The 24,085-nt window shown below is 43.8% G+C and overlaps 2 protein-coding genes and 1 long non-coding RNA gene across 7 annotated transcripts; 2 read left to right on the top strand and 1 right to left on the bottom strand.

Moving 5' to 3' along the window:
* Window positions 1-1,855: 1,855 nt before the first annotated feature.
* LOC112284521 (helicase and polymerase-containing protein TEBICHI) lies at window positions 1,856-11,128 on the bottom strand. Of its 2 annotated transcripts, XM_024524406.3 has the most exons (16): window positions 10,327-10,498; window positions 8,622-10,079; window positions 8,073-8,402; window positions 7,763-7,827; window positions 7,425-7,530; window positions 6,985-7,185; window positions 6,590-6,787; window positions 6,133-6,294; window positions 5,770-6,006; window positions 5,309-5,521; window positions 4,712-5,062; window positions 4,414-4,566; window positions 3,716-3,958; window positions 3,287-3,505; window positions 2,953-3,070; window positions 1,856-2,629 (listed from the first exon to the last, which is right to left on the bottom strand). In XM_024524406.3, the coding sequence occupies exons 1-16, from the start codon at window positions 10,354-10,356 to the stop codon at window positions 2,442-2,444; spliced, it is 4,272 nt and encodes a 1,423-aa protein (XP_024380174.1). In that variant the 5' UTR covers window positions 10,357-10,498; the 3' UTR covers window positions 1,856-2,441. The 2 variants fall into 2 exon arrangements, with proteins under 2 accessions (XP_024380174.1, XP_024380168.1); XM_024524400.3 differs by having other exon boundaries at window positions 8,073-10,079; window positions 10,327-11,128.
* Window positions 11,129-11,799: 671 nt separating this feature from the next.
* Window positions 11,800-13,375, top strand: LOC141045675 (uncharacterized). 4 transcript variants are annotated; one of them, XR_012217984.2, is made up of 4 exons: window positions 11,800-11,981; window positions 12,105-12,242; window positions 12,662-12,694; window positions 13,056-13,375. It is a non-coding gene; the product is annotated as an uncharacterized LOC141045675 (long non-coding RNA). The 4 variants fall into 4 exon arrangements; XR_012217982.2 differs by having other exon boundaries at window positions 13,045-13,375; XR_012217983.2 differs by having other exon boundaries at window positions 13,015-13,375.
* A 3,339-nt stretch (window positions 13,376-16,714) lies between these two features.
* LOC112283279 (DEAD-box ATP-dependent RNA helicase 20) lies at window positions 16,715-23,445 on the top strand. The gene is made up of 10 exons (XM_024521810.3): window positions 16,715-16,989; window positions 17,331-17,656; window positions 18,103-18,282; window positions 18,428-18,589; window positions 18,698-18,852; window positions 19,288-19,380; window positions 19,563-19,648; window positions 19,829-20,055; window positions 22,161-22,397; window positions 22,730-23,445. The coding sequence occupies exons 1-10, from the start codon at window positions 16,934-16,936 to the stop codon at window positions 22,825-22,827; spliced, it is 1,620 nt and encodes a 539-aa protein (XP_024377578.2). The 5' UTR covers window positions 16,715-16,933; the 3' UTR covers window positions 22,828-23,445.
* Window positions 23,446-24,085: the final 640 nt, after the last annotated feature.

The raw sequence follows: 24,085 nt of genomic DNA, 5'->3' as shown, positions 1-24,085 counted from the left end.
CCACCTTGATTTATTGGTGCTTGAATTATGACATTTTAAACAACCTCCAATTTGATGGCCTGGCTCCAAACAATAGAAGCATAATCTCTTTTGTGCCAATATTTGTCGTCTTTGTGGTGTGAATGATCCTTATAGGGCATCAATCTCTTTTGGTGTTGGTTGTTGTGCTATAGTATTAGATAGCGGCATTGGACTTTGGGCTATAAGTTGTGCTTCTCAATTTCTCAAATCTATAGTATTGACAATCTTTGTAATCCTAATTGTCTCTTCAAATGTTTGTGAATCTCTTAGTTCTACTTCTTGTTGGACTTTAGCTTTCAAACCTTGTAGAAATCAATCCATCATCTTCGCCTTTGAAATATTGTTAAATTGGAAATATAGGGATTTGAACCGAGAGACATAATTTTGCACCAATTTGGATTGTATAAGATTTGCTAACTAATTGTGTACTATCTTCTTTTCATTGATGGGCCGAAATTGATTTCTAAACTCAGTCTCAAATTCCTTCCAATCACAAAATCCACCTTGAGTTCCATAGCTTTGAACTCGATATTGCTACCAAATGGCTACCGCATCTTTCAAATAGTTAGCTACATACATAATTCTTTAAGTGGTATTTGCTTCAAATAGTTGGAGGTATTGTCACATATTAAAGAGCCATTGACTTGCATCTTCTTGCCTTGAAGTCTCAAAGTATGTACTAGGCTTACTCAATTTCAGCCCAGCAAATGTCGACTTCCTTGTCTTAGAGGTTTCTATTTGCCCTTACAAAGTAGCTATTTGGCCTAAGAAGTGTTATATTTAAGCTTCCATCTAGGATTGCTCCACTATATCTCCCATGCTACAATGGAAGTCGAAATTTTAAAAATTATAGTCTTGCTAAAACATATTATGATGCTTTGTTATTATTTTTTAATTATTTTTTATTATAAATTTTATTTTAAAAATATTATTTATTTTAAAAGACCATTATAAAATAATTCAATGTTATAATAATATTAATATCTTTTTAATAAAATCCAATTTTTCTATATTTTTATATATTTTAAAATTTTAAATATATTAAAATTATATAAAAACATTATATCAAAGAATTAATAACTTTATTACATATTTGTATTATTTTATTTTTAAAAATTTTATAAAAAATAATTAGGATCAATATAAATTTTGTGGATGTTATATAATAAAATAAGGATATTTTGACTATATTATTTTACAACCTTAAAATGCTATAAAAAGATTGTAACAATACTAGATCTTATTATATGTGGATTTCTTTATTGAATGTAATAAAGATTTGATTTGGTATAGGTTTTGGTTCCTTTCCAAACTTTACAACAAATTTTAGAATTATATATATGTCAATTGCATTGCTAGTATAATAATGTCATGAATTCCACAATCAACTCTCACCAAATTAAAATGGTGTATTTCTTACAACCTATAAAAATCCTTTGTTATCTTGCTATAGCACTATAAATATTGATATTTTGAAAATAAAATCTTTAGCATAAAACTTTGAGAGGTAGATACTTCATCTATCTATTCCTTTTATTCACTAAAACAAATTCTTTTGCCACTTTTCTACCAATCATTTTGTTCTTTGAATACTACAAAACATAGCCAATACGAATATCAGCTGAGTAAGAGTGTTATGTAATTTGTAAGGAAGTTCTGTTCAGCAACCCGTTCAGAGGAACCTTCATAATATTTTCAAAAAGAACTACTTCAATAACGACCATGCTAACTTACGAGTTTCTACTTTCACAACACTATCCGTGAGTAGTAATTTATGATTTGACAAGCAGCAGAGAAAAGATGGTGAATCCCATAAATACTCAAGATAAATTCATGATGGGTAAACCCTCTCAATGTGGACGTAACAGTGATTATTGCAACTAACTGCTAGTTATATATTACAGTTTCTGAAAAAATTGACTGCAGAGAAGCTAAAAAATTGAGATCATAAATTAGCCAGTTTCATAACCTACCATCGATGCTAATCCTGCTCCTTGCTAACAAGCAGATGCCAAAATTCACAATCAATCTAAGTTCATATTTTCCAGGATCCTTTGAAGAAGCGAAACGCTATCACATAGAACTTGCTACAAACATTTTGTACTCCATGAATGAATAACAAAATGCTGACTGCTACCCTTTCACACAGCCCACATAAACTCCGTCTGTTTGTGTTGGTTACTGAGATAAGCAGGCATGGAAACTTGGCATCGACGCAATAGCGAAGGGGCCTCCAGATCCAGTTTGTGGAACATTACCACTAGACAAATGCGGTGGAAAAAACTTCAAAACCACGGAGCTGACCGACCTTTCTGGAACTTCTGCTTCCGTTGTGTACTCCAAGACCATGTTTCCATTTCACCACATGATACAGGAATCAGAAGAATTAATTCAAATTCCGCTCAAGCCTCTGGAGGCGCTTATGCTTCGTCGTTAATTGCTCCAACTAGAGGCAATGCGAGACCAGCATTGACTTGAACACCAAGAGCCTGGCATGCTGAGAAAGCTGCAGCCCTAGACTCTTCTGCACGTTCCAATGCAATTTGTCGAGCTCCATGCTTTATCTTCCGGGCTACACCAACCAGAGACCACTGTGGGCCATTGTCATCTGCAACACAATGATTGTGGGCGGTTAAGATAGTCGAGTATGGATTTGCAATAGGTTTTACTAAATCATATAATAGTTGTAATTAAGGGCATCTTTTGTTCTTCATCTAGTTGCGAAGAATGTCAAATGTCCCAAAGATGAGAATCATGCAAAAGGAATGGTATGATATCATCAGCTATAACCGACTACTGTTGCAGGTCAAATTTTGAAACACAACAATTCAACATACAGAAGAGATTTCAGACATGCAAGCAATAAATATGGACAAGATCAGAATTTTAAGTCAGCAATAACCATGACTTTCAATTTCACAGGTCACTGACCTTGACTATTCCAGGACGAGTTGCAAAAGAGTGCATTCACGAGCTCGTCAACCGTAGCTTCAGCAACTGCATGTATGCTCTTCAACCCGGCCTTGAAAAGAGCTCTTGCTCTTGCCGCCTGTATGCCAGAAAAGCAGTTAAACGAAAAGGTTTCAACGAAGACAAATACCGACTATCCGGAGATTTCATGGCTAGTTCATTTAGATGCAGGACCCCACCAAACTTTGCGATAGCTGAACCTCGCTAATGACAAGAATTACAGAAAACTCTCCTTCGTAAGAGCAAGCAATTATCTAAAAGATCAAACCGGCTTCAAAATGTTCAGAATCCAAACCTTCACGAAGGGGATTTCCGTGAGTTCCACAATTTCAGATTTTACACCAAACGAGACTCGTTTTTGGAACTTGTCAACTAGAGTTCCCATGTCACTCCAACCCAATCTTTCGCAGAAAGCTGCAACCATTCCAGCAAACCTCCCAGCACTTTCTTGCAGCCCCTGTACTACTCCTTTTTGCACTTTGAAGCGTTCGCAAATTTCCATCATAGGCACTTCCTGTTCCCAAGTAATAGTATTCAAATAATTATGCAGAATGAACATACATAGTGGACAACGTGAATGCAACACGTAAAGGAGTAAATAAAAGATTCAAAAAAAATTAAGGTTAAATTTTTTCACATTCAGTGAATGATACTTTCTAGCATCTGGAAGGTGGTTCTAGGCTGAGAAGTAACTAAGCACAAATTTAATTAAAAGCTTAACTACCTGCACCAGATATGAAAGGATCAGAGCCACATGGAATCGTTTACAGATTCGTAGCAACTGATCTACTGGAAGTTGAGCTCCATTAGGACTTTTCCATCTTGACTTCTGAGCAAGAGGTGATACTTTCCCTTTAACGTCCTTGCCACCACGAGATCGCACACCAGTACGATGTTGCAAAATAGGTGCACCATGAGCCATTCGAAGTAAAAATGCTTCCAACACTCCAACTCTGCTACCAACCGCCTGCTCCCAGATCATACCGCAATCACAAGCGACAAAAATTTGATCGGAATTGGTAATACACAAAACGAATAGGGATGTTTCACTTAACTTTCCTGGGACCTACGAATTGGTAACTTGATGTACAAATATCTGGTTATTTTCGGTGATATCCGAAAATACTACATACTCACAGACCACATTGTGATTTTGGGCATAGCAACAGAATAAGCTACATCGAACTACTTCTGTACTGCCTAGTTGTAAGGGATGCAATGATTGGGTGTTCACCGCAACGGAACATAACGCACAAAGCTAAGCCACAAAAATAGAAATGATGACTTACGCATAAGAGCCAGATGACCAGCTTCAAGCTTGCCAATTACTGTCGCGTAACCGTGGTCCATCACTACTTACTTCAGAATTGACGTAATATGCACATTTATTTCGTAACTTCACAGCATGGCGCAGTAACTAACCTGATCAATAGGTGAAAGCTCCATATAACGTTGATAAAAAACACCCCAATCTGGTTCCAAATCAACGTAAGTGGGTGTCACTTCGTAGATCAGGTGCAAATCAGAGGCCAGAACGAATCCCTCTCTCGCTTTCGCAAGATCTTCGAATACAACCTGCCTCAAAAGTGTGACTTTAAGCTTCAAGACTTCGCACCATTCACTAGACATGCAAGACATAGAAAAATAGAAAAGAAGGAAATTAAAATGTTGAGTGCTGCATATTAACGCCGAAGTAATTAAAAACAATGCGACATCGTACCAGAGACTCCTCAGGACTAAGAGAGCTCGAAAATGCGGCACGACCAAGGGGCGTAATATTGTAAATTTCGGCATTTTTATCCCATTCAACCAAGTGTTTGTGGCACAACCACCGCAGTGAATCTTGTGCAGCTTTAACAACCTCTTCAAAAGGTTGCGTGGCATTCAGAAGTGTACATCGGACATAGCGTTGCACATCAGCTGCAGTCTTCACCATTCCGCTTGCTACTACTTCCAATAAGGCACGCATCATTCCATTCTTGTCATCAGCCAAGCACGATTGTAAGGCCTTACAGTCCTGCTTCATCATCTCCATTATTCGCTTTGCTTCTTCAGGCTTGCAAATTAAGATCTGTTGCATGTTTACAGGTGTTGCCCACCATCGATAAGAAATGAGACAACCACCAACGTAAGATTCTCCAACATGCGTTACAAAGTTGCTAAATTTCTACAAGGTCACCATCTAGATTCTCGTTCCAGGGAAATCCAGAAAAGTGAACTGTGTCCATTATTCAAGGCAATTCATCTTAAATCCTTAAGAGAATTATTCCGCCTATAAGAAAACGCGGTTACAAGCTGTAGACAAACAAGGACTTACACTCTCTCCTTTTGTATCAATCCCAGCTCGCCCAGCTCGACCTGCCATTTGACGATATCGTGTTGTATCCACAAAATCACGTCCAATTTTTGGTTGCCTGAAAATCACTCGACGAGCTGGAAGATTTACGCCCGCAGCTAGTGTAGAAGTTGCAACAAGTACTCGCACTACACCACTCTTGAAACACGTTTCAATAACATCTTTTTCTTCCGCCTGATACATAAATTATGTCAGGAGGGAAACTTTCTTACCACAGGTCGAGCATTGCTAATAAAACTGCACGGTGAAGATAAGACCTACCATACACCTGTAGCAATTATATTTAAATGGTAAATTTGTAAAAACAATTCATAGAAGGTTTCATGCAGTGTGCTGGATTGAAAAATGTAAGCCTTCCTTAAGTATAGTCTCGCTCAGCATGCATTGCAGCATCTAATAAAATCTAGTAGCAATGATCGTACAGTGAGGCCCGCATGATGATACGCTACACCCGCAGGTACTGTGTCTGCTAAAACAGGATCAAGTCCAGCTGAGCATCTCCGCAACTCTTCAACAGCTGCATTTCCATCCTCCGGTCCATCGCTATTTTTCTTGATGACTGAAAATGGAGGTAGATGTTTGGCTATATGACGTGCTGATGTCTCACATCCTTTGCGACTAGAGCAAAACACCAGGACTGAGTGGCCTTCACTTACTACCTAATAAAAAGTAGACAGGCCCCTGGTAAGTAAAACATCCATTATCTTTACATTTTAAAGTAACCCCAATTTTCGTGACCAACACTGTTAAATGATGAGTGATTAAAGAAACGTAGACCATAGTACCTCATGGCACAACTCAATAATGTGGTCAGGATCCTTCCCTCCAAGATCAGCATCATCTCTAATCATTCGAACGATTTCCATGCTCTTGTCGAAGATAGTATTACCCACTTTCATGAATTCTTCCAAAGGAATCGGTCGAAATTCAGTTTGATACAGTGCAGCCTGGACGATATTACCAATTACTGGCATTCAAGATGGGAAACACTGAAGCTGACACACCGCATATAACCACATTGATGGCAAGTTTAATCTAATAAAACTCAACGTAACCAGCAATCCAATACAGAACCCAAAGACAAGAACAAAAACCTATCCAGAAGAGATGCATGACTTGCTTCTTGAGCAACAAATTAACATAATCGTGACTAAACACCGACATATACATCGACGAGTCATCTTGTTTTGCGACATACACAGTTCAAAATAAAATAAAATGGTGCTATTTACAGAGAGATACCTGAAGCCATTTAGCAACCTCAGACACATTGGGCATCGTGGCACTCATGCCCACGATCTGCAACTCAGTGCTCCACTTGATATTTGAGTTGGTCCAGCCTTCTGCAGAAAAATCTGAAGTGAGATCGCCACACCCAGCTGCATAGCGTAGCTTAGTCAAGAGTAACTCAAGTAGATAGCCACGGTCTTTGTCACCAACCTGCACATACATTGAAGTTCCTCTCTTACATATCCCCACCGTTTGAGTAATTTGGAATCAACTAACCTCAAGATAGGAGAATCGCTAAATGCAAACGACCGGACAGTTCTACATGTGGCCTGGTGGAGTTCATAACGTCTGTTCAATGTATCACATACTGTACATGAGTTTAGTGGAAACGTAAGAGGATAGAGTACCATATGAAGCTCATCGATGACAATCATAGAAATTTCAGATAGTCGACCCTCTTCAAGCAGCTTGTTAACTAAGGAATTAGCCTTCTCAATGGTGCAAACGGCCACTGAAGTATCTTGGGGAAGGCTTGAACCACCTTGGGTTCCATAAAATCCTCTAACTTGTTTACCAAGCGGCTGTAGAAGTGCCTGAAGGTGATTTGCCTGCAAATTACGCCTTAATTGTGATATAGTTGAAGCATATACATGAATATAACAAATGTTAACGCTGTTCAAATAAGATGAGAAATCCACTGAGAAAACACGGGGGGGTATTTTGATCAGAGACCAGTAAGAAACCATTTGCCCTTACTGGATTCAATTATCCTGATTCATTATGAAAGCTAGATTTACAGAACACCAAGATAGTCCAGCTACACATTCACTTCAGAAGAATATTTTACCTTTTCAGAGCAGAGAGTGACATAAGGTAGCACCAACAATGCCTTCTTCCCCGTTGACAAAACTCGTCTAAGCATCAGCAACTCGGCCACTAGACTCTTCCCAGCACTGCGTAAGAGCAATAAAATTAGAACACGCTAAATGCAGGCATCTCCACATAAAGCGCCAACATATCGCTCATTACATGCTTTTCCGTGCTTACACTAAGAACGAACTTTCGGCGTTAGGAGATCTATGGCAGAAATCATTAAACGCTCAGGAAACATAAACAGGAAAACGGAAAATCCATGAGGAATTCACTATTTCCAGAGATACGATATCTGAATCTAACAGTTCCTACCTTGTAGATGCGCAGTAAACAAGATTCCGGCCATCCAAAACGCCATCCGTCTGCAAACACTCCACCTTCCACCATCTCCAGCACAAAGTTTAGAGTGAAGCACTACCGGACAGCAAATCTGACCACTCAAATCAGACAATGGGCTTTGAGAACGTTTCTGACCTACACTCTCTTCATTCCAGAGTAGCTCTGAAGAAACAAGGCCGTAATCACAGACTGGCACTGAACTCAGAAAAATAGATAGATTGCTAACTAGAATAAAGTTCTTAAAATAACCTCATAGAAGTACATTGTGAAACTTGTTAAATACCTGCCACTGGTACAGCTTTGTTAAGCCCTTCTTGGCAAAGAAAGAACATAATTCAGGTGGAAGCCATTTACAGAGCTCAGATTTATATAGTGTCTTCAACTTCGAGACCACGAAGTTCTCATTTTCTCTTTCAATTGCAACTCCCTTTGGAAAAGCAGATAGTGATTCATACGATGTTGATGGAACCCCTGATGATGAATGTGTGAATTGGTCTACTTCAGCCAAAGACTCAACCGATTGTAAGCGTGGTACTGTTGCGAGCAATGATGGAGTTGGGTTCACTTTTGATTTAGAGAGTGAACTATCATTGGTAAATACATTGCTGTCAGCCTGTTCCTGTATCCGAGTTAGGCTCGTATCTCTAACTCCATAAGCTTCTGATTGGTCTTTAATTTTAGAAAAACCATCTTTCAGACTGAGAGGCATTTGACTTAAAGGATTTGAACGTGAAGCAATAACATGAGAGAAATCATGGACCTCCTTAATAACAAGTTCTTCAGTGTTCCCATTCGGAAGATTCTCTTGGTGACGGAGACGAAGTTCACGTACCGGTAAAGGAAAACCACCAAATTCGTCATTCCTCGTTAAGTCGTTACTATTATCTATCTCCGCACCGTGTTCTGATGCCAGTACGGATTTACCAGCATTTTCCTCTTCCAAAATAGACTGCCTTACATCCTCAATGAGCTGTTCTACTTCCTTGGTTTTTAATACCTGGCTATCAAACCGTCCATTTACTTTCATCAAACCCATGTCTTTAACCATGCCCAGCGAAATTTGACGCACTGGACTGCTATTTTCCGGTGGTTGTCTACTAGAGTTCGGAACTAAAATACCATTAACAGCCTCAAAAGCTTCATCCCAGAATGCATCTCCAGGTGAGAACGACAAACCATTGCTTTGCCATTCTCCAGGCTTCGAAACACCAGAAGGTTGATCCTCTAAAATTTTACAACTGCCCGGAGATGGAGTCCAGCATGGACATCCTTCGTCAGCGGGACTATCTGGAATCACATTTAAGTGAACATCTGACTTGAAAGTCCCCGTGTCTACTTCCCCCGGTGTTTGTATCCTTTGCCCTTGTGGTGACATAGGTTCTAAAGGATCGAAAACACCTTCCATGGCAACGACTTCAAATGTTGGAGTATTGCCTCGATTTTGAAATTCTTCGTAGCTTCTTTGGGCCTCAATTTCCCCATCCTTTTTCGACGGCATCCCTGAAAGACCCAAGTGACGAGCTGCATCTACTTTTTTCTCTATCAACATACAGTCTACATCCTGCCATCTCCCAGATATACATTGCTTTTCTTCCATAAATTGCACTTCCTCAGCGGTTTGATCTCGAGTAACATCGCATGGCAGACCAGTAGCACAAAGTTCGTGGTCATTTATCCAAAAGCTCCTCTGCGAAACAGTTATTCGTTGATCACGTTGCTGGTCAGAACTGCACATAGAACCTGTCCTTGAGTTGGTGATATCTTTGAGCGGCGTACACGCAACGAAGGCGTCCTCAGAATTGCTATCCAGCTTCTGCTTCTTTGAATCGCGGAAGTCCTCATCAAGGATAACACGCTTCTCCGCACTTTCATCGATGAGTGCATCATCGAAAACTTGATGATAAAAGGTGTCGGTAATAGGTCCACCAGCAGTCTCAGCCCTGATTGATTCACATGATTTATTGCCTTTCAAGCCGGGACCTATACCTCTGGTGGGAACAAACTGGGAGACGCCAGGCCGACATCTGTTGAGCCAGCTATCCGTCGCACTCCGTTCATTAGAATCGCCGCCTTTTGTCAAGGAAGGCACTCTGGAATTCCCTGCAAACTCCTTCCGGGTTGCTTTCAAACCAATCCTAGTATTTCCTCTTGTTGCAAGATAAACATCGGATATACCATTATGATGGGTAGATCCCTCTTCATGATTTTCTTTCTCAATTTCAGGTGATTGTATGTCCAACTTCTGGCTAGCCAGGAAACCATTGCTCATGACTTTCCGAGAGGGATATGTCTGTCATCCAATGAAAAATGTGTAGAGAAAGAATTATGGTTTGTGTAGGAGAAGAGAAGCTGAGAATGGACTGAGAAGCTAAACGCTAAAACCACGGCTAATACAACACATTCATGTATGGTGAAACAAGTTCAGCAGATGACATGGATTGTAACGGAATGCTCAAAAATAAGAGGCACAAATCCAAGCATGAGCAAAAACAGCGCACGAAGAAGACAATCATCCCACAAAGTTCAGCCCATTTTACCTGATCCAACCTCTTGCTTGGCTTCTGCATCCTGTTCTATCACCAACATGCCAAAGCCATAAAACAGGATGCCGACAAAAAAATTGCAACACCGAAGATAGCTTCCCACTCAATTTCCACGCTCTGTCATATCGTGTGCGATACTTCGTGCTCACTCGACCGTAGTATCAATTGAAGTGTGAAGTCATCCACAAATTTTACACGAACATGCACTTAGACCACTCAAATATTCTTCGTGTGAACGCAACTCCTGCTTCACACACACATGAGCCATCGCTTGCAGTTCAAATCCTCCTCCCAACATCCAAGTTCAACCCTAATTTTCTACTACTCGTTTAAATTTTCCTCGTCACTGCGGGCCACTGATGAGATCTTGATTCACAGAAACTGGCCATCTAATAGCAGACGAAGTCGGCGGCCAATATCTTATGCCAAAACAGGATTTACAAGTTGCATCAATCCGAGTTGAGTTCATCCTCAAACCCTCCTGACCTAATCTCCAACCCTAACGCAAGCCCAAATGATAATCCTAGTGCGAGACTCCTTTGAGTTACACACCTTCAGGCATCACCTTCAATCACCGACCCACATCAACAGCAAACGCTGAATGGCACTCTCGTAGTCTGTGTCGCCAATCCATAACTCCATCAAACCCCTACCGTTTTTCGTTTCTTTTTTTCTATTCTGTGCAATGCTCCGCGGCGAGCCACCGTTAGAAAAATCCTCCAGAAGAGTTTTCCAGATTGTGTATGACGCACAAGACACCGCTTGCTCCGATTCCGACACCTCCCATGTGTGGCTATCCGCGTCGTCCAAGTATTTGAATGACCGCTCCCGCGCGCAAAGAATGTGCGACCTTTTCGGTTGCGACCTCCCCCTCTGCTACCTACCAACTTCGCTTCATCTAGGTGGTTTCCAACCGCGTTGACACAGAAACCGGTCTCAGGATCGAATCCCTTCTGAGTTCCTCATCCGTAACATTAGACATACCCTTTCAATTTCTAATCCCAAAAGCTCCCACAATCTGAATTCAGGCTGATGAAAACCCAGTTACAGGTGCGGCAGATTACTATTCTATGAACTCTCATAATTTCAATTCAGCAAAATAATTCTCCTAAGTAATTGGAATAATTGCAAGTGGCATTTACTGTAGGAAATAAACATATCAAAATACATAAATAAATATTCTACGAGCCAAGTATCACTTCCTCATAGATTTCTTAATGAAATTTTATTTATACACACATAAATACATAATAATCTTATGAAAGACTTGATACTTTTATTTTTTATTAATTGAAAGAATGAAGTTTGGTCTAGTCTCGAACGCAGACTGGCAGTCATGTGTGTACATGATAAATGTCGTTAATCCATAGATCAGGGTTCTCGTCAATGGAAGCGAGAGACTTGGACACGAGAGAGCGAGAGAGAGAAGGCACGGAGGGATTGATTAGGGTTTTGTTTTCGAGGTATTCTTGTTTTTGTCATCGTGGGTACTCGAGCTCGGACCCTCTGAGTTATTCCTCGTCTCTCGCTCGCCTGAGCATCACTTCAAGCAGCGTCCATGGTGGCCACGGCGACTATGGTGGGAGCTCTAATGGGGTTGAGCTGCCAGTTTTATTCCAATGGAGTGCGCAAGCTTCCTCTTATGCGTCGTGAGTTTTGATTCCACATGTCCCCTCATTACGGTGGATTGTTTGGTTGTTGGCCGTGGCCTGTCTGCGTGTTCTTGGTGATCAATTATACCGAATGCCGTTTTTGGGTATCTGTGTGGATAGATCCGTGGGAACACTTGCTCGCGATAGGGTTGGGAGCTGGGTTCGGGAATGCCGTCGCGAGCTGGGAAGTTCGCTTGCAAGAGGACCTCGATAAGAAGTTGCAGGAAGTTCAATCTGCCAACAATAAGCGTTACATTGGTAATGGCGATTTCTCCTTTGTTCCCTCCCGTTTTACTGTCAACATTACATTCACACTGTTTGTATATGAATCATTGCCAACGGACACATTTACCAATCTCAATGGAATTACTGGAGAAAGGTACATCGGCGATGGTCTTCTACAATTCTATCACTAGTTTGCTTGTAGAAACCTTAATAATTGCGAAGCTTTTTGAATCAACAAGTAGGTTAACACTTCGATAAGAGAATTTTGCTTTAATTGACAGGAAATTCTATCGACGGTGTTTGACTGTTTCGCAAGAAATTTTCTTAGTGCAACGATGCATATGTTGTGCATTGTGGACACTTGTATTTACTCGTGAGATGTTGAGCTTTAGGGTTGTCAAGTTGAATTTGAAACGGATTAAGGCACTGATGTTGATGATGGGATGTGGCAGGTACCATGAGAGCTGTTGAAGATTAATTTTGAGGTTTGTATCATCGTTAATATGAAAACTTTCTTGAGATTGAAGAGCCTCGTGGTTGGTCTTCTTCTAAAATCTCCACGTACCCACTTACCTGTCTGTCTGTCATTTGATCTACATTCTGTGGACTCTAATCGAGGGCTTTTGAAATACTATTTCTATTTGGATGCTCTGAGCCATCAGTAGGGATCATTATCGTTTGCACCGCAAATTACTGATCTTTGTGACTCCTGAACGAGAGCTGGTAATAATCATTGTTATGATGACATCAAGCAATAGAAGCAACTGTGTTTCTGATCAACTTGATGGTGTTTGTGCAATGACAGTGGTGTTTCTTTTTACTTGCTCTGCCTTAGATTTCGTGTAGGAAGTGCACGATGCTGGGTTGACCGTCTTCTGGAGAGGCTCTGAAGGGGACTATCTTGCGCATAGACTGTGAGATGGGCAGCAAATGGGGAGCAAAAAGTCAAACACCTGTTTACTGTCTCAACGATGTCTCAAGAACCAAGTTTATACTTTTTCGTTTTCTAATCGTATACAAAAATAAGAAAGAAAAACTCGGTTCATTCGTATTCAAATTCAAGTTCTAAAATGTATTTGTTCAATAACAATAACACAAATGTTCACCATCATTTATGTAATATACATCAGAATGTCAACAAAAAATTATTCTGAAAATTACTAGGTCATCAAGTTGAGCTTGTAATCACAAAGAGAAATGGTCAGAAACCTCGACAATTGCTCACTGAACTGCACAGAATGTTATACCGCAATTTATAGACGAGCAGCTGTGATACTTGATTTTCACTTCATTCGTGGTGATTCACTTGTTGATGCTGGCGAATCTTGAGTTGTGCTTACTTAGGAAATATTCTTTGTTGCTCTTCTTTGATGCCGAAAATATTATATCGATGTCCAGGTACTTTGATTGAATAATCAACCTGTGTTCTATAAATTAAGGTGGACGCCCCCTTTTCCTGTATGTACACCCTTTTACAAAGCTAACATGGACATTACAGATTTAGTATGGGAGTTCTAAGCAACAACAACAAGAGAGTTAACAAGACTTACAATACATCTGTGTATAAATTTATTAAACAATTTTTAAATTTATTATAATGAATGATTTTTTAAATTATAGTAATGTACTAATAACAGATTAAGAAATAATGCATTATGAATTGAAGTGTAGACACATGTATAAAAATTTATTACACATACCTTGTGTTGATTTTATATAATAATTATAAAATAACTAGCAATGTTTAAAGGATTCTTTTAAATGTATCACACATGTAACAAACTACAATTTCAAGTCTCTTTTTTAAAAAATCAAAAGCTTTTAAGTGTTGGTACCAATTTATGTATATTTCTTGAAGTCTCTAGTTCTCTTCAGAACTATCTACATTCTTATAGAATCTTTTATAAAAAGTCTTTTATATAATAATTTGTAATCCTTATAATCTCCTATAATTGTTTTTACAAGGCATAGTTTTTATAGTACAAATAAGGGAGTAAGATAAGGAATAACTTATTCTTGCCAACAAAAGTTTTTGAGCAATTAAAAATTGTTCTTATTTCTACACAACTTCTTTTCATTTGTTTTCTTTGTAACTATTAATCTTATGGTCTCTTATTCTAGCATCTTTAACATAATAAAGCAATAAAAATAAAAAATAAAACAAAACAAACAAATAAAATTAACATTGATTTAAAACTAATTGTAAAACAAAGTGAATGATTTTTACAAATTTTCTTTTATTTTTCAACTCATAAAATATATTAAAATTAAATATTTGTTATTATTGATTATTGAATTTAACATTGATAATTATATTGTTCATAAAAACCACATTACAAAACATAAATAGAATAGTGCTATAACTACAAATACAAAATAAATAAATAAATAAAAATAAACTATAACATAAATATAAAAAGAATTTTATTTGTATTAATACTCATCTTTAATTCATATTTAAGTGTATATATTAAAATCTCATGTAAAAATATAAAAAACCAATGTAGATTTTTTTTTAAATTATAATTATAATGATACTTGTACAACCTTGGCCTTTGGTTGTAGTATAAAGTAAAAAGAGGCCATGAAATGGACTAAATCATATATGTTTTTTTGAACCTAAATATGTCACTTCTAATAATTATAAATTTTATTTAAAAAATGATATAAAAATATATTTACTTTAAGTAATTTTTTACACAATGTTTTTAAAATTTCCAAAAACCTTTGTGAGAGAAAAATCCAATGAAAAATCAAAGGAACAACATTATTTATGCCATGAAGTAAGAAAATACATTTCATTTCATCCAATATTTTCTTCTTGGAACTGATTTTTGTAAGTTTAAAATTAATAGAGTGAGACTTCTTAATTTCAACCACTCTAAGCATTTAAAAGTTGTGACCTCTTACCTTGTCCTTTAGACATGAAGACTTAAAGCATGATCTAACCACTCATGTGGATGTCAGGTCAAACAATGAGGTCAAAATCTTCTGCAAAATCTCACTTTTTGAGGCAATTCCACTAAATCTCTTTACTTAAGTGACAATTCTACATGCACAAGAAACCACCCTGACTGCTATGGTCCAACTTGAAAGCCAGCATGGTACATCTAGATTTATTATAATTGTGTAATTTTAATAGTGACAAACAATTGTTGGAGAGATTGGCATAAGTGTTAGTAGAAACCAAATGCAACATTAAAATACACAATTTGATTCTAAGTAGCAACATGGTAGATATTTCAAGTTTTCAACTTAGTTTTAGCCCTTGGTTCCTCACATGCTTTGCAAGGTTTCACAAGGTTTCATGTGATCACCCACATCCATCAAGGATTAACTTTCAGGCTTGGTCCCAGTTTATGTGTTACATGATCCCACTGTTCCCTATTGTGTCACCCAAACCTTTAGCATGCAAGTCATGGAGGCAACATTAGACTTTTTGTACTCAGGATTGTTTAAATTGGTAGCATTTGGCAGATTTTGGTGACAGAAACTACACCTTCCATTCATTCTGGGTTGCAATTGCTTGCAGAAAAAATTGATGCCTGTGAAGTACGACTTAAAACAAGTTAAATAAAATGGCAACAGACAACATGGTTTCTTCCACAAGTTCTTAACTTTCATGCTGTCAAAATTCCATTAATGTCCCATATGCTTTGCAATTTGTGTATGAATGTTTAATATAAGTAATTAGAAAGCCTTGACTTTTGCTGAACGTCATTTTGCAAAAACACTTTTGGTTTACTCCTGAAGAGAATACAGATCCTTAAGAGTCACAATTTTTGATTATGCAGACACTACATAATACACTCATCTTGTTCAATATTTTTGATAATGGTGGTCCAAGAGCTTATTGATTAAATGCAATTTACAACATTGTTGCAGAATTGAGTGTTAAAACAATAAATGTAGCTTTAGAACTCTCACTTAAAAATATATTGAGCATAAACTACAAACAACTTTGTTTTCAACAGTCTAAAAAAATAGTATATAGATAAATAGACATCATAAATTACTTATTACTATCACATAATTATAGATCACAATGGGATAAATCATCCATCACTAAGTATGTGTGTGTGTGTGTGTGTGTGTGTGTATGTCTACATATATTTCAAAAAACCAAACTCAAACTCGTGTAAAAATTTATAGAACAGAAACATATTGCTCTATGTATGTACTCACACTACCAATATACATAAATATTTTACAATTTTTATCACCATAACATTTCCAATCAACCATACAATGCAAACAACATGAAAAGACAGCAAGAGCAATCGAGCCATACAGAACACAGGCCAACTAATGAAGGCCATGAGGAGAGGAGCACAAACACTAAAGGGCAAGAAAGAGAAGAAATCCAAAACAACCCAGAGCCACGTAGACAAGGCCACCAAAACTAAAATTAATCCAGGGAGAGAGGTGCCCCCCAAACGGAAGCAGCAGCCCCACAAGGACTTGATCGAAGTGCGTGCTAACCCATGCCCCCACTCACTCTCTCACTCGCTCCGTTCTCCCTCTCGCTCTTGCATTGCCATTCCCCGCTCTCCACGATCTACGCAGCTCCCCACCCCAACCCCCGCCCCGATACTTCTCCGTTATTGGTGAGGAGACAAGGAGGGGTTGATTGGGTGTGGGTGATGGGGCGGGGCTGATTGCGGAGGTTCGTTTGCAGTGAGTGTATTCCAGGTTGCGTTGCGGGTGCAGTTAGGTTATTGAAGATGAGCCGATTTGATGGCCGATATGGCGATCCTTCGTCGTTTCGCGACAGGAAGAGGTACGTGTGGGGGCGGGGCTGGTGAAGTGGTGGTTGTGTTGGGCATTGTGGTGTGAGAATTGGGGGTTGCAGCCATCGCGGTCCCGCGCGTGGCTGCGAATGGGATGGTTTGCGCCGGCGCTGGCCGGTGCCCAACTTGCGCGTCTCTCGATGGTCGGGGCAATTGTTGTATTTGCGAGAGAGGAGCAGAGACAGACAGGGCGCGCGAACACACACACACACAGCGAGAGAGAGAGAGAGAGAGAGAGAGAGAGAGAGAGAGAGAGAGCGAGCGAGCGAGAGTTGGTGCAGGTTTGCTATTTGTTTGTGGGAGCCAGCTGAGGTTGTGGATTGTGGTGCAGTGACTTTGGAGGAGGTGGAGGAGGATACGGTGGGGGAGGAGGTTATGGCGGTGGTGGCAAAGGGGGCGGTGGATACGGTGGACGAGGAGGAGGCGGGCGAGGAGGTTATGGTGGGAGCAGCAAGCGTGATTTGGACGACATAGCGTTGCCAGCGCAGGAGTTCGAAAACCTAATTCCATTCGAGAAGAATTTCTACGTGGAGCATCCGGCCGTGTCTGCTTTGACCGAGGAGGAGGTTGCAGCTTACAGGCGAAAGCGAGAAATAACTGTGGAAGGTCGGACCGTTCCTAAGCCCGTCCGCACGTTCGAGGAGGCGTCATTTCCAGGTGCGTGGCATTTGCATGGCTGACGAATCGTGGCCGGGTTTGGTCTAGCCGTCCCGTGTTGCAACACAAAGACGTTGTGGTGGCGTGCACGGAGCACAGTTGCGAGAGTGCAGGTGTCCGGGACAGTTTAGGGTTGTGGGAGTGGTGAGCGCGGGTGGCTGTGTAGTTGCAGTGGTGTGTGCAGTGTAGAGTAGCGGGATGGTTCATCTTCCGGCGTAGGCGACGTCGTGCACGATGCGCGGAATGTGTGGGCTGGCCAGTGAGGGCACATTTGGCAGATGTGGTGTGCGAAGAAACCTGTCGTGGAGTAGGCGGGACGAAAACATCACGGGGCTTGGTTTGTGGTGGACACTGTGTGATTGATCGGGATCGGTCCTGTTGGTGGTGGCATTGGGTTTGTGGCGCTGATCACGCTGCGGCGGTTGTGTGTTTGGGAAATGGAGCAGATTATGTGCTGCATGAGGTGCTGAAGGCAGGGTTCACGGAGCCAACAGCTATTCAAGCGCAAGGCTGGCCCATGGCTTTGAAGGGGCGCGACTTGATCGGGCTGGCAGAAACCGGGTCCGGAAAAACACTGGCATATCTGCTGCCGGCTATTGTGCATGTGAATGCTCAACCGTATCTGGGTGAGGGTTTCGCGCACACGTGTGGAGGAGGGTTGATGTATGGGAAGGCAGGGTTGAAACGAGTGCGTGGATGAAGTTGAGGTTAATGGTGTGATGAGCCAGTTTCGCGCATTTGACTGGGTGGTGGTGGTGGATTGGGTTGCAGCTCCTGGAGATGGGCCGATCGTGCTGGTGTTGGCCCCTACTCGTGAGTTGGCGGTGCAGATTCAGCAAGAGTCGACGAAATTTGGGGCGTCTTCGAAGATCAAGAACACGTGCATATACGGAGGTGCCCCGAAAGGGCCACAGATCCGCGACCTGCAGAAAGGTTGGGATGAGCTGTGTGCAAGTGGGGTATGCAGTTCTGGGGCGGATGGGTGATTTGCGGCAGTTTAGGGCGTGGGCGTGAGTAACATGAAGTGCGTGTGTGGTGCAGGGGTTGAGGTTGTGATTGCAACACCGGGTCGTTTGATTGACATGCTGGAAGGTCGACACACGAATTTGCGGAGAGTGACGTACTTGGTGTTGGACGAGGCCGATCGAATGCTGGACATGGGGTTTGAACCGCAGATTCGGAAGATTGTATCGCAGGTGAGTATGGGTGCGTGCGAGGGTGGGTTGGCAGCGGTTGAAAAGTGCAGCGAGTGAGTTAGGTTGTGGGGCGCGCTGGGTAGTTGTTGTCATGGCACGTGTGCGAGGGCGGGCGGTGGGGTGTGGCGATGTTGGTTTGAGTGCACGGGGAAGGGTGGGACGTTGTGACTTGGCAAGGCGGATGCGGTGAACCGATAGATATTGGCAGGTGATGAGGGCGTCCTGTGAACGGGAAGCGCAAGTAGAAACAGGGTAGGAGTGAAGCGGATGCAAAGTTGAGCACGTGGAGGGGTGTGGGAGCGGAGTGGGAATGCGGATGGAGAGAGTGTGGGTGGGAATGAGGAGCATGTAGGTGGGCGAATGTTGGTAGAAGCGGTGCATATTGTGCTGAATGGGGTGGGGTGGGTTGGGTTGTGTGGGCGGTTACGCGAACAGATTCGACCAGATCGTCAGACGCTGTATTGGAGTGCGACATGGCCGAAGGAAGTAGAGTTCCTTGCGAGGCAGTTTTTGAACGATCCGTACAAGGTACGAGGGTTTGTTGCATGAACGAGGAAGGAGCGGGCGAAGGTTTATTTTGAGGGGAGGCATGGTGTTTGGAATGTGGTGTGGAGGTGTGGTCCATGATGTGTGGACGGGGGTGTGATGGTGTGCTTGGTTGTGGGTGACATTACATGTGGTTGAGCGGGATGAGGTGATTTGCATTGCAGGTGACGATTGGTTCGTCGGATCTGAAAGCCAACCATGCGATAGACCAAGTTGTGGAGGTGGTGTCGGAACACGAAAAGTATCCCAAGTACGTTGACGCTGTGAAGCGCGGGTTGTGGTGGGGACGGGAGAGGAATTACAGTGGATATATGAGTTGTGGGTTGTTGGCGGGGGGGGGGGGGGTTGGAGGTAGTTTGGTTGAGGTGTTTGGAGCAGAGGGCGTGGGGTAGGCGGTTTTGCTGAGGTGTTGTTGTTGTGTGTGTTTCAGGTTGATCAAGCTGTTGGAAGAGATAATGGATGGAAGCAGGTTGCTGGTATTCATGGAGACGAAACGCGGGTGCGATCAGGTGACGCGGCAGCTGAGAATGGACGGTTGGCCTGCGCTGTCGATCCATGGCGACAAGTCCCAGGCAGAGAGGGACTGGGTTTTGTCGGAGTTCAAAGCTGGGAAGAGTCCTATCATGACGGCCACTGATGTCGCTGCGCGTGGTTTGGGTATGTGCGGGAGAGGATTTGATATGAAGCGTTGCGTGCGATTGGTTGGGAGGGAAGGGTGCGTTGGGTTTGTGTCGTGAATGGAGATGGAAGGCGTGTGTGTTGGTTTTGGCAGTGGCTTGGTTGTGTCGTAATCGAGTGACTGTGTTGGAGGTGGCGTCAGGCCAGAGATCGGGTGGTGGATGTTCGTGGCGTGGGTGTCACATGTGTCGAGGTCGAGGTCGTGGTTGTGCAAATTGGAAGTGGAAGGGACTTGCTGTGATGTGCTGGGGGTGGTGGTCGGTCGTGTCGTTCGTGGATGACGTTGCAGTGCAGTGAGCGATGGCGCGGATGGTATTTGGGTTTGTTGCGCAAAGCACGTGTGTGGTGTGAGGGCTTGGGAGATGGTGGTGGCAGTTCAGTGGAGAATGTGTTGGGACGGTGTGGATGTTGTGGCACGGAGACTGGGAGTCGGGTGGGGCAAGTTGGTACATCCGGTGGGAACGATGCGTAAGGAGCGTGTGTGGGAGGGAGTCGGTCCCGATGGGTGTGACTGGGGTCGGAGGTGTGTGTGATGCATGGGGAAGTCGCGTGCGTCGTGTGAATCGGTCATGTAGGGCTCATGTGGTGGTGGGGGGGAGTCGAAGTCGTAGAAGAATGGTGGGGCGGCTCCGGCGGGGCGTTGGAGGCGCCCGGGGAAAGAGCAGCGAGTAGGGGTGTGAGGGAAGCGGGAGCGTGTTGAGTTGTGGGGTGTGGGAGGAGTTGGTGGAAGGAATGGAGGTAAGCGGGGTGCGTGTGGTTGGGGCGTCGAGCAGGGGCACGGTGTTGGAGGTGGTGGGTTGATGTGGTTTGAAGTGTGATGTGTGGTATGGCGGGGATTTGGTGTGCGTGGGCGTACGATGTGGAATGGTGGGTTGAGTGGTAGGATCTAACATGGTGAGGTAGGATGAGTGAGCAGTGGAAAATGGGAGTGGGAGAATGGGGTGCGGTGTCTTTGTTGTTCTGCAGGGTGCGTGAGAATGCGGGCGGGCTGTAGGCCAGCTGGCATCCTGATGGCATGATAGTGGCGTGGCGGCGGTTCTTGATGCTCTTATTAATTTTTTTCTGTGGGAAGGAAGAAAGGGGCAGTGCATGGGAGTGCGAAAGAGAGACACTGCCGCCGCCACGGCGACGCTCCACACCTGCTTTTTTGGATCGCTGGCTTACTGTGTGCAGCCCGGTCGCCACACTCATTCATCCGGTGCAGACACCGCGTTGTGTGGTCTAGAGCGTTGCAAGGTGGGCATCCACAGCGCGCCCCGCGATTGGGCGGATGTGATGGATGGGACTGACGAAGACGAAGGAGGATCGGAAGTGGGTGACGGTAGATAATGTGGCGGTGTTGGTTGGGAGTAGTTGAGGCGAAGGATGGGAGTGATGCGGAGTTGGAGAGGGTTGTGACGAACGTAAGAGCGTGGGAGGAGGGGGAGTTGGTAGCGAGCGGGAGTGATGTGATGTGGGGGTTGGTAGTTGAGAGGGGGTTGGAAGATGGATGGGGTCAGGACGGGACGGGAAGGGAGGGAGTTGGGTTAGGCGTAGGTCAGTGGGTTGGATTGTATTCCATGCGTTTGGAGGGTGCGAGTTGTGAGCGACGTAATCTATGTTGAGCGGGGTGGTCGCGGTGATGGTGGGAAGGAGAGCACGGCGTTGTGGGAGAATGTGGGCGGTGGTTGTGCAGTAGATGGCAGAGTGGGGTGCGCAGATAGGGAACGGGGAGGATGGTGAGAGATTGATGGGCGTATGGCGCATGGTTTTGGGTTGGTTCGGTGGTTTTTGTTTTGTAGAGCAGTGTGTTGTGGAGAGATTCTGAACCAGTCTGAGGAAGAGTACATGCGTGACTAGGCGATGAGGTGGGACGGTAAGAGTTGATAACGTCCCTTGGATGATGGGCTGTGAATAGTAGGGATTGTCGAAGGAGAGGAGGGAGTGAGGAGTGGGTTGGAGTAGCAGGAGGCGGTGTAGGGCGTGTGGAGGTGGTGATGGGTGTCGGGTCATAGAAAGAGAAGGTAGTTTTGGAGAAGGTGAAGTGGGCGGACGTTGAGGGGGAGAGGTTGGAACTGACCGGATTGGAGGGGGCGATGTTTCAGATGTGAAGGATATCAAGTGCGTGATCAACTACGACTTTCCGGGTTCGTGTGAAGACTACGTGCACCGGATTGGTCGCACAGGACGTGCTGGTGCGAAGGGAGCTGCGTACACGTTCTTCACTGCAGCGAACGCGAAGCACGCGAAGGAGCTGGTGTCAATACTTGTGGAGGCGGGTCAACCAGTGAGTTCTCAGTTGCAAGCAATGGTGGGCAGCAGTCGGGGCGGAGGCGGTGGAGGTGGGTGGTGGACGGTGCCGTGTGGGTTTGTGGAAAGGAAGTTGAAAGGCGTGAATTGCATTTTGTAGAGAGAGAGAGAGAGAGAGAGAGAGAGAGAGAGAGAGAGAGAGAGAGAGAGAGGGGGGGGGGATGGAGAGATCGAGGGGGGTAAGGTTGAGGTTTGTGGTTTGCAGGAAGGCAGTATTGGCGGTATGAGACGGAGAGCGTTTGGGGCAGGGGAGAGTTGAGGTTGTGGGAGTGGCATGATGTTGGATGGGGTGTGATGATGGTGAGGGAGCGGGAGATTGTTAGGAACGGAGTGGTGACAGAGAGTCGGGTGGATGTGAATGCAGGATTTCATCGTGGAAGGGGTTTCGGTGGGCGAGGATTTGGCGTTCAGCAGTCAGGTTCCAACACTATACCCCTGGGCGGTCAAAGATGGGGTCGGTAAGGCTGCGAGGCTGCGAGGCTGCGAGTTTGAAGAGGGTGCATAGCGAAGCAGCGGATGGCAGTAGCGAAGCGAAGGAGTAAGGTGTTTGAGTCGTAGCGTGGGTTGGACATGTGATCCATTGAGTGCGGTGTACCGGCGGTTGGACGAGGTGGGCGTGACGGGCAGTGAGCAGGGTCGGCAGGAGCGAGTGGTGGCGGTGTGTGAGGACGAGCAGTTGTGCGGTGGAGCAATCGGTGGTAAAAGTGAGAGCGGGGGTGGGTTGCAGAGAAAGCTGCGGGTGTCGTGGAGTAAGAGCGCGAAGCCAAAGAGTGGAAGTGGTGGGATCGGGTTGGAGGGCGACACAGGATCAGTGTGATTATATGGAGTAGTGAGGGTGGACAGAGAGTTTTGCCGAGTTCCTGGGGCCTCGGGTTAGTCGCGTGGTTTTTATGGTAATGGAGGCCGATGAACACAGGGTTGGCAGGGTTTGGAAAGTTGGTGGTAAGACTGCCATAGGAAGGGAGTGGGAGTGCATAGTACGGTACGATGCCTGTATGAAGGGCGTTGGGCCTTCGCTGGACTGACTGTAGAGTTCCCTTTGGAGGAATTGTATATCAAGGTTGTGATGGAGGATGTGCATATTTTGGGCTGTGGTATGGTTGTGTGAAGGTGGACCCGGATGATGGTGTGATTCTGTGGGCGACTGTGTGTGTATTGAGGGAGTGTGTTCGGGGCGATGGTGGGAGGAGGGGATTGCTGTGTTGGTTGGGGTGGGTTTGTGTGGGTGCGGAATGGGTGCTGTAGGGGTTGGAGGAGTTTTGATTGGGTGTAGGGGTGGTAGATGGGAGTGAGAAGAGACGATGAGGAATGTTTTGGTCGAGGTATCACGTTGGAGGACATGGCTGGTGTTGAATGCATGGAGGTGCAATCAAGTGTTGAGTGGAGGGATTGATCGGATGGGTTTAGAGGGTTGGTGGGGAGTAGAGTGTGCAGCGGAGCGTTGTGATGTTGACGGAGGAGTAGCATTGCGTTGGTATGGTAGTGTTGTATAGGTTGGGTCTGTAGGTGGTGGGAAGGGAGGTGTTATTGTTGAAGGGGACGTAGTGTGGAGAAATGATTGAGTGAATGTTTAGGATTGCGTGGAGTTGGTGGTCATGAGGGTAGAGTAGCGGTGACGAACTTGTGCGGGGTTGGGTCGGTGGCTGGAGTTGTTTTGGTGTGCATGTCTTAATCCCATTTTAGTGCTTTTAAATGTTTCTGTGAAAACTAAACCTTGAAT

This window comes from Physcomitrium patens, chromosome 1 (genome assembly GCF_059467195.1).
Source record: "Physcomitrium patens ecotype Gransden chromosome 1, ASM5946719v1, whole genome shotgun sequence".
Taxonomy (NCBI): Eukaryota; Viridiplantae; Streptophyta; class Bryopsida; order Funariales; family Funariaceae; genus Physcomitrium; species Physcomitrium patens.
Note: the sequence above shows the minus strand (reverse complement) of the source record. Positions and strands in the feature narration are given on the sequence as shown.